The sequence below is a fragment of the Cryptomeria japonica genome, chromosome 2 (assembly GCF_030272615.1).
Source record: "Cryptomeria japonica chromosome 2, Sugi_1.0, whole genome shotgun sequence".
In the NCBI taxonomy this organism is placed as follows: Eukaryota; Viridiplantae; Streptophyta; class Pinopsida; order Cupressales; family Cupressaceae; genus Cryptomeria; species Cryptomeria japonica.
The window spans coordinates 14920560-14930765 of NC_081406.1; the positions used below are offsets into that span (position 1 = coordinate 14920560).

The 10206-nt window shown below is 31.3% G+C and overlaps 1 protein-coding gene across 1 annotated transcript; it reads right to left on the reverse strand.

The window, feature by feature from the left end:
• Positions 1-4953: 4953 nt before the first annotated feature.
• LOC131042092 (chemocyanin-like) lies at positions 4954-5568 on the reverse strand. Its single transcript, XM_057975402.2, has 2 exons — positions 5403-5568; positions 4954-5306 (listed from the first exon to the last, which is right to left on the reverse strand). The coding sequence occupies exons 1-2, from the start codon at positions 5566-5568 to the stop codon at positions 4954-4956; spliced, it is 519 nt and encodes a 172-aa protein (XP_057831385.2).
• Positions 5569-10206: the final 4638 nt, after the last annotated feature.

Below are 10206 nucleotides of genomic sequence, written 5' to 3' on the forward strand. Positions count from 1 at the left end.
GTTTATGGTTTGATTTTGTTTGAAGTTAGGGTTCTATATGGTGTCAATGTTACTTTTTTTATATTATATTGCGTTTAATTAGCTTAAGAGTTTGGATACTATTTGTATTTTAGTTTAAGTTATGATCTTATTTAGGTTTAGGGTTTGATTTGGTTTTGTTAGGGTTAGGGTTCAATGTATGATTCGATGTAGTTTAGTGTTTGATTTTGTTTAAAGTGAGGGTTCAATGTAATTTAGTGTTGGATTTGATTTATGTTTTAGTTCATCGTTTAGAGTTGTGTTTAGGTTATAATTCAACTTGATGTTAATGTTTCTCTTTTAACATCAATTATTTGAATCAAATCAATTAATTTGTTTTGAATTCTAATCTTACACCCAAGTCATCCCAAGTCATCAATGGAGACACCATTGGACCTATCAAGCTATAAGTCGAAAAACTAATCCCCAAGTCTCCAGCTTACAAATTGAAACACAGTGGGGGGAATTATTGTTTTTAGGAAATAATAATTTCAAGCCCCCGATATTTGTATAAATGAATATAGCGAGTTCAACAAAAATCACAGAGAGCGAAGAGTTCCAAATTGAAATAATTACGTAAATGCAATCTTACCAGATTATGGAATTCATTTCCATGGATATAAATAATTGAAAAGCTATATATATATATATAAAATAGATTTTTCATATTATTTCATAAACCGACATGCATAAATATAATTGTAGATATTGAATCATAAATCTATTGTAGAAGGTGCAGACTCTAACTTACATACATACTGCACACACTCCCATTTGACAGCCACAGAATGTTCTAAACTATTTCACACTATTTCTGCTTATTATTAATATAAGAAACTTAAATCTGAGTGCAGGAGAAATGAGTAGCAGCTACAGAGACTAGAATAGGCAAAGATCAACCAAGAATAAAATGACTATGTCCAGCAGTATTCAATCCAATGGAAATTCATGGGAAAGCGATTTTCAATAGCAAACAAATTTTACCCAATGTATATAATGCAGATCGAAATGGAGAAAGACAATTATAATCAAATCATTTCAGTTGCCAGCCAAACTGATTTGAAAGGGAAGTACCGATCAGTGCAGGTTAAATTAAATGGAATGAGGAAATTTGCAAGGGCAATTTTACTACAGAAAAATTGACAAAGAATATTTAAAAACTTCAGCAAGCAGGGTAATCCCAAAATCGATGCCAAACACACAAGCCACGTTTTCAAAAGTCTGGAGAAAAAGGACAAATTAGAAGCCAGCCACATCGATTTGGAAAGGAAAACAAGGTCATTGCAGGTTAAAAGAAATAAAGTACCAAGGATCTGTTATTCTAGCATACAAATAATAATAAAAAGTCGATGATAACATACATGCCACGATTTTAGAAAATCTGCAGGGAGGAATTCATTGGCAAATTGATTTTTAAAACAGGAAAAAAATGAAGAGTATGGGGGGCGTTTAATAATAATCCAAAGCAAAATTACCTTGCCACCACGTGGGAAGGAGAGGGAAAGTATTGGTATGTTTTCTTTGTGTTTCGAATGTGGATTTGCTTAACTGCTTGAAATAGAAACTCAACAGTCATATTTGTTTATTACATAATAAAATAAAAAATTATGAAATTTTCAAAAAAAACTATATCAAATTTTGTCCTAACTTTGACTAACTTAACTTTCTACTAGGACTCGAAATTGCAAGCCCTTTAACTGTTGGAAAGGTCTCCCAGAGTTTTAGGTTTATAATTTAATAATATTTTTTAGTGGCATGTGGAAATGTGTCTAATACATTGACACACTTCCACTTCAATTTTTTTTTTAAAAGGGTTATTTCTCTTATATTGTAATATGAGTCAAACAAAATTGCTAAAACCTTTTTAAAATACATGCCAAAACTTTATATATTTAATAATATTATTAAATATATTTAATACTTCAATTTTTTGTCTTATATTGTAATATGAGTCAAACAACATTGCTAAACCTTTTAAAAATACATGCCAAATATTCATGCAAAATTGTCAAAATGGTTTTGATTATGTATAAAATTAGAAGTGGAAGTGTGTCTAATACATTGACACACTTCCACTTCAGTTTTTTTTGTTTTTGTTTTTTGTTTATATTGTAATACGAGTCAAACAACTTTCCTAAACCTTTTTAAAATACATGCCAAATATTCGTGAGAAATTGTCAAATTTTTTTTTTATATATATAGTTGTCAAGCATTTCATATTTCATATATATTTGTTACACATGGATTCGAATAATATATTTAAAGTGACATATTTTTGAAAATGATATAAATTAATATTGTTGTCCTTTCAACTTACATAAATGAGGAATAATATATCACATAAATTAAGGTAATTTGAAAACAATTCATACACTTTAAGTTTAGTATCAATTAACATTACAAAAAAAAGTGCAATTCAAGTAATAGAAGGTCCTTTACAATATAATTGTAATTTCAAATGAAACTGACAACCTTTGTTAAATTCTTTATTTCTTGTCGCACTTTATTCTAGTTAGAGTCACTTTCATTTCCAGGTTGGATGACAGCTCTTGGAATCAAATCTTGAGTTGTAGGATTAATTATGTGAAACCAATATAAGTGCTCAAAGGTACGTCGATGCAGGTACCAGGTGTCTGTGTCTTCATTTTTTTTGGATAGAATTTGCAGATACTTTGTGTCCATGTTGGAATTTATTCTCTGACAATCATATGAATGCATTCATACAATGGTATAGTCACTTGAAAACTCCTTGTGGTCCCCATCTATCTATTATTTGTCGGTTCCACGCGGTGTTTGACTGAGATGCAAATTTTAGATGAAACAAGCCAATAGTACTCGTTTGTCGTCCTCTAAGCAATCTTGTTAACCAGATCTGCCCATTTTGTTTTGTTATAGTTTGGTAATCGATTTCAGGTCTCATTGGGGGTGACTGAAACCAAACTTCTCCTGGAACAAATTTCACTTCTATTGGATCACAATCTTCACAATTGACTAATTCTATGACCTCAGGATCCATGTGGAAATGATTAAAATTTCTGAGAGCTAGTGGTCGACAAGTGATTAACCCTATTTCTTGTAGTAATATTTTGGAGGACAAATACACAGTTCTTTCTTCATTATGGATTCTTTGAAGATCACTATGTTCAAACTTGTGATCAACTGTAATGGTACAGTGTCTTAACATATTGCTTTTGTTTAGTTCTATGGACATGATATCAAGAGGAATGATTAGAAAAACTTTGGACAAAATTATTTATACCCTAGGCATGTTCAAACAGTAAACACAATTCAATTGTAATCATTATTAAATTATTATTACTATTTTAATACCAACCTTAGCTCTAATTTTATACATAATCAAAGCCATGCCATCAAAAATTATAAAATTATGGTCATGATTAGATACACAATGATTGTTAAGGATGTGAATAAAATAATATCCATAACTTAAACCTTAACGCTAAACCATTTAAAACCATAAACTAAACATAATTGAATATTAAACCACATGTACCTTGAAATAACAAATGCAAATATCTCTAAATAATTGAGAACAATATACATGTAATCAACTATGGCATAACCATATACATGAAATATTTTCATATAAATGTTAAATATTAACGTATTTAAATTCATTGTGAAATATTGATGTGTTGAATTTTTGCCACGTCCACTTTTTTATTTATCTCATATATATCAAATAAAATTTATAAACATTTAAATAAATCACAACATCCACTTCAATTTTATTTTTTTTAGTTTTATTTATCTCATAAATGTTAAACAAAATTGATAAACATTTAAATAAAACTACAAATCCACTTCAATTACTTAAAAATAAAAAATTATTTCTCTCATAAATGTCAAACAAAATTGATAAACATTAGTAAGTTTGTAAAAATAAGACGTATTGGTAATTACAATTTGTTGTTATGATATAAAGACATTACAAATTCTTCGGTTATCAAAATGAGATTGTGACCTTTATTTTCATACTTCTTTTGGCATATCTGGAAATCCAACTACTATTGTAGATGTCTTCCAACGACTTTATTTTCATACTTCTTTTGGCATATCTGGAAATCCAACTACTATTGTAGATGTCTTCCAACTACTATTGTAGATGTCTCACATGTTTTTTTCGCAACATCCTCCATTTTCATTATATCAAGCTTGTGTTTTCAATTTCTTTTAACGAACCTGTTGCAACACTTTAACACTATTCTCACACATTTGTTAAGAGGAGTTTCAAAAAAAATATTTGACTTTATTGAGGCATTTGGGCTTTCCACAATAATTTCAGATTCGTTCTGTGAAGCATCTATAGTTCAAAATATTTGCTGAAAATAAAAAATAGTAAAATTAATATTAGAAATTTAATAGTCATTGAAGTTATTTTAACCATTGATTTTAAAATTTCCCAAAAATATACAAGTAAATATAAGATTTTCTAGATTTTTGAAATCTTACATCCAAATTCATCTTGACCTTTGATTCATAATGAATTAACTAATTTCTTGACCACTATAATCTTTTACTTATGTTAATTAACCAATATTAACATCAACAATATTAACTAATTTCTTTTTCACTTATCATTTTAATGCCCGCTATAATTTTTTACTTACGTTAATTAACAAATATAAACATTAACAATTTCTATATATTTTTCCAATCCGATAATTAACATTAACAATCTCTATATATTTTTCCAATCCGTTAATCAAAAACCAGCGAATGACCACTGAATGACTGTCAAATTAATTTCCTCGATTGAAATAGGCCTCGGCTTAAAAATCTTATTTGTACTGGCAAGCCCAATTGGATTGCCGATACATAGCTAAAGCTAAATAAAGCTAGCTTTATTAATTGGAAGAAGAAGAATAATGAAGAATTGCACTGCCCCTTCCCTGGCAAAAAGGCATATTCCAGTTAACCCAAGATCACAGACATAATAAGAGACGCAAACAGCAAGACCAACACATTCTTCATCTGTGACACGTGTCCCGCACTGGTAGGAGCCGGCGCAGTCTTTGTTGAGGGAGATGGAGCGGCGGGAGTGGTGGGAGTGGTGGAAGTACCGGCTGAAACGGTGACTGCCACCTTCATACCACCACTACAGTGGCCTGTAATTCCACAGATGAAATACCTTGTCCCACTGCTTGTCAGTGAAATCCTTGTGTTTCCATCTGTGTACTGCTTCGTTGGGTTACTTGTAGCGCACGAATCATAAGCCGACTTCTGCACCTCCAACACGTCATGCGCTCCATTTGCATAGATGAACACTGTTTACCACAAACAACATTCAAACACAGATTAACATCTTTATTGTTACTTTTATTAAGGAACATGAATGAATCCAAACAGCGTGTAATATTTACCCAAGGTGTCTCCCACAAGGAATGTTTTTGAGGAAGCCCAGGTGGTATAGTTTGCACCGAAACCCCATTGCTGGGCGTCTCCCACCGTGTAGTCAGTGGCCTCTGCATAATGACAAGATGCACACAAAACCAACAGAGCCGCCATTGCTGCAATCCGAACTGCCATTTTTGCACAGATTAGCAATTTCACAAAGATTCTTATAATTCAATGCCTCTTTTTCCTTCTGGTTTGTGTTGAAAGAAGAGCGATGTGGAGAATGGAGGGGGGAAGAGTTAATTATATAGCGTTAGAAGGAAGAAGAAAGATTCAAATGCAAACAGGTCAAAGATGGCGGTGGAATTTGGAGTGCTTTTTACTTTATTTAAAATATAGTTATTTTACATACAAATTGGACACTTTCTTTTAAGCTTTTCTCTGAAATACGGCGGACCAGGTCTGGAATTTGACGGCCACCCCTACCTGTCATATAATTTTTTATGACGGTTTAGTAATTTTAATGCCTTTCATTTTACGTTTTTTAAAAAATGTTTAAGTGTCAATTTTTTTTTAATTTGTGAATAGTTTAATATAAATTCTTTAAGCTTCATAGAATTGAAGTTCCAATAAAATTCAATTGAGGTGAAAAGAAATAATTCCATAAAAAAAAGTAAAACTTTGAAAAACAATGATAAATTAGTAATGCACTTAAAAAAATTTAAATTTACTTGTAAGTTTCTAAATTCAACCCAAAAATCTTGTTTATTATAAAAATAGAAACCATTTAGACTTTTTTATTACAATATTTAAAAAAATTAGAAATGATTATATCTTATCATTTCAATTGTTAGAAGTTTCTATATTGATATTTAAGACAATCTTTAAAAAATATTAAAAACTAAATTGACACAGTTTCTAAATTTATATAAGAAAAACATACTAAAAATTCATATAAAAATAATATAAAATTAGAAATAATTATATCTTAATCATACCATTTTAAAATATTCTAAATAAATTCATATATTTATAATAAACATTGTAAAATAATATATATCAATATATATTACCTATTATAATATTTTACGACTTATTAATAATTTTAAGTGTCATATATACGGTTTGTGGAAAAAATTGCATGTCGATACTTACGGTCCACTAATTTTATTAGTTGTAATATACGATCTAAAAGTGCAAAAACGGCCATATAGCCTGTCAAATTCCAGACCTGCGGCGGACGTGTTCCTCTCCCCTCGATTTTCCACGTACAAGACTTGGCCACCTATATTTATCCCTCCATTTTTCCGCGTGGAAGACTTGATAGCAAATTAAAAGTCAGGATTTTTTAAGTGTTTAAGAAATATTTAGCTTTTCTGAAATAAAGACGCAAGCTATTTTCTAGCTTAAAATATAGCTATTCGAAACATTTTATCATCAGTTGTTATTTTTATGGGAGCATTCCACATTATATTGATATTTCTAGGAGATTGAAACTACCTTGTCCCCTATCAAATAGAATGATAATTGTTATATTGTGAAACAATTTTATTTTTTTGTTGTTTAGTTTAAATTTTTGAGTTTTTATGTTAAAAGATTGAAAAATGATGATGGTAGTGATATATCTATGTAGCTTACATTTTCCTCATCTGTCTACATTTGCATCTATCTAAGAAAATTCCTTCATTTAATTCAAAGATACCCCAAAAAATCGCCTTCTATTTATACTTCTAGAGTCTAATTTCATATAATTTCTATCTTTTTCACAATTTACATTCTATTAATTATCTTTCCTTTCTTTTTTGGGGTGTCCAATGCCCATGGATCCTATAGGTTGTTTTGGCCTCTAGATGTTATTATTAAAATCTTTCATTTATTCAATTCAAAAGATCAAAATGATTGTAAAATGGGGAAAAACATCTATATGAAAGTTAAATGGCCTTCATAATAAACCATGACAAATATTTGTATTTTCTATTCTTATAGTAAACTAAAACTTTGAAAATTCAAAATACAAGAACAAGATTTTTGAGAATCTTTTCAAGGGGAGATGCTAATCTTTTTATGTTCCAAAACTCAAGGGAAGTGACATTGAAGGAGTGGCATTTAACAATATCCTAGAAAAGGTAATTAAATAAAACTGTAATTTCACATATTTCATTTAAATATGTGGAGGAAGAGGAAACATAGATGTTGTGGAGAAAGTACAATTGACTAGGCTCTCCTCAATCCATCATTCTTGAAGACTTTGAGTTATTCCCAAAAGTGTACATACATCTCTAACTTCCTTTACCATCAATCTAATATTCTTATGAATTTCTTTATGAAACTCCTCTAAAATCTTTAAAGTATTTCAATGATAAGTACAAGTTGTATATAATTTTTGAATTTTTAAACTTCTTTCTCCTAATTGTTGAGATGGTTTAGAAGAGTAAAATTTCAATGCATTTGTATTATTATTGATAATTGTGAAATTATACATTTAATAAAAATCATTATTGATAATATGTACAGTCTAAGTTGGTCTATTGGTGGAGAATTTATGCTCTTGAAAGAGAGGTCACAAGTTCAAATCCCACAAGGGGGTAGGGTATGTACACCTTATCGACTTCGGCCCATTTCCAATAAAAATAAATAAAAATCATTATTGATAATTGTGAAATTATACATTAATAAACATCATTACATATCAAGTGTATGTAAATTTCATATATTTTTTAAATATAGATATACTAGTAATAAAATCAATGAAACTACTAATAGCTTGTTACTAACCATTAATGAAATGTATGAATTGACCATATATTCACCATTTCAGGAATGTGTGTGTGTAGACACTCAAAATTGTCATGTCTAATTAAATAAATATTTTATTTATTTAATTATCTAAGCCTAATTCTTCTATTAATTAAATAAATCCTTATTTATTTAATTAATTCATTTATCCTCTTCTAGCCTTATTTCTCATTTAAATAAATACATTTATTTATTTAAATTATCCCTTTCCTAAATTAAATAAATATTTTATTTATTTAATTGTCCTACTTCTTCTATTAATTAAATAAATCTTTATTTATTTAATTAATTCATTATCTTTTTCTACACATGACACATGTCATTCATCTCTTAATTCATACAATACCTACCTCTTTCATTATTTTGGTATTTCTTATACCTACCCTCTAATCCTAGCCGACCTCTCTTTTTACACCTCTCAATCTTATCCCTCCATTTCATATTGTGTCTTCTATTTAAGGAGATGCTTTCTTCATTGTCAAACCCTAATGACTGATTTTGGAGTACTTGGCTACACTACGATCCTACTTGCAACCACATTCCGTTCTTTGTTGAGCTCTTGTGCATATAAAAATATGAGAGCAAATATATCAAGCAAGATCAATGGAGATAGGAAGAATGGAGATCAAAACCCTATTGGACATGTGATGGTATAATCTTTGTGATTTCATTTGATTTGCATTGTCTTAGGTAATCTTCATATGTTATGGTGGATCTTTGTTCATTGTTAGGCTAGGGTTTGGTGGTTGAATTCATTTAGCCTTTCAATATTGTTATTATTGTTATCCATTTTCACCGTATACATTTTGGCACGCCCGGTGGGACTCTTGTCCCTTTGCATTTAACAATTTTGTTGCAGATTTTGCATTTTTGAAGTTGCAGATCGGACAATTTCGACGATATTTTAGGTTTTTCCACATCTGCGAGTGTTCAGATCGCGTTTTTGTGTTTCAGAAGCGTCTGCGATATCGGGAATCGCGTCTGTGTTTCTGTCAGTTTTTATTTTGCAGGTTTCCGAAAGGTGCGTCTGTGATTCATAACCGCGTCTGCGATGCATCATATCGCGTCTGCGTCATTCAACAGCATTTGTGATCTCTGAGCGCGTCTGTGAACTACAGAACCGCGTCTGTGTCGTACAGACGCGTCTGTGTCTGGTATAACTGCGTCTGTGTTTTCTGTTTTGCAAGTTTGTCAATTTTCTTTGATTCGGGTTTTCGGATTTTGTACTTAGGGTTTCAGATCTGGTTTATTTTTGGCTAACCCTTGCAGATCTAGCTAACCTGGTTTGTGTAGCTTGTTTTGGAGGCAAAAACGTTTTTGTTGAAGACCCCTTTTCACAAAGTCTTTTGGGTTTTCTAAAATTTACCTAACTTGTGTGCTTGCAGGAAGGGGTTATCATTTGAAACAACCCAAACTACTAACAATTTTGTTGCAGGGCCTTAGCTAGGGTTTTGTAGTTTTGTTGTGTGCCTTGTTTTCATAGATTAGCAAACACTTCCATTGGTGCCCTAAAATTGAATCATTGTCTTTTGTGTCTTGAGCAATAGGCTCTTTTTGTTTAATCTTTAGAGGGCCTGTCTTCCCGTGTGGTCATTAGGACTACTAGTGAGAAGAGAACGACCCAAGTGGTAGCGAGGAAAACCCACCTCATCCAAACCACTATAATCAAATGTATTCATGGTGAAAACTATGGATAACGTGTGCTGATTAGTTCATACCGACACTATGTCTCCCCATAAACCCGTTTGATCAAATTTATTTGATCATTTGTAGGGCGTAACCCCTACCGGCTGGGAGCCTTCTGTATTTACAGAGCTGAAAGTGCCGCATATATGGCCACACGAGCGGATGCCCTTACTAGCACCTCTTTGTTTTAGATGCCCAAATCCTTCTAGTTGTTGAGGCAGGAGGTCGGACCTCTGGTAGCGACCCACACACATACGGTTCTTAGTAGAGATACAAAGTTCGCCATGGGGAGTTTTCATGGGGACTGATGCTTGGCTGACCCGAGAAGTGAGTGCCGAGGGTGGAGCC

Bases quoted from the DNA above. Each gene is read 5' to 3' on its own strand.
- LOC131042092 (XM_057975402.2), bottom strand. From the start codon at position 5,568: ATGGCAGTTCGGATTGCAGCAATGGCGGCTCTGTTGGTTTTGTGTGCA. The intron at 5,307-5,402 runs GTAAATATTACA...TGTGGTAAACAG, and splicing joins CCTTGTGGGAGACACCTTGG to TGTTCATCTATGCAAATGGA.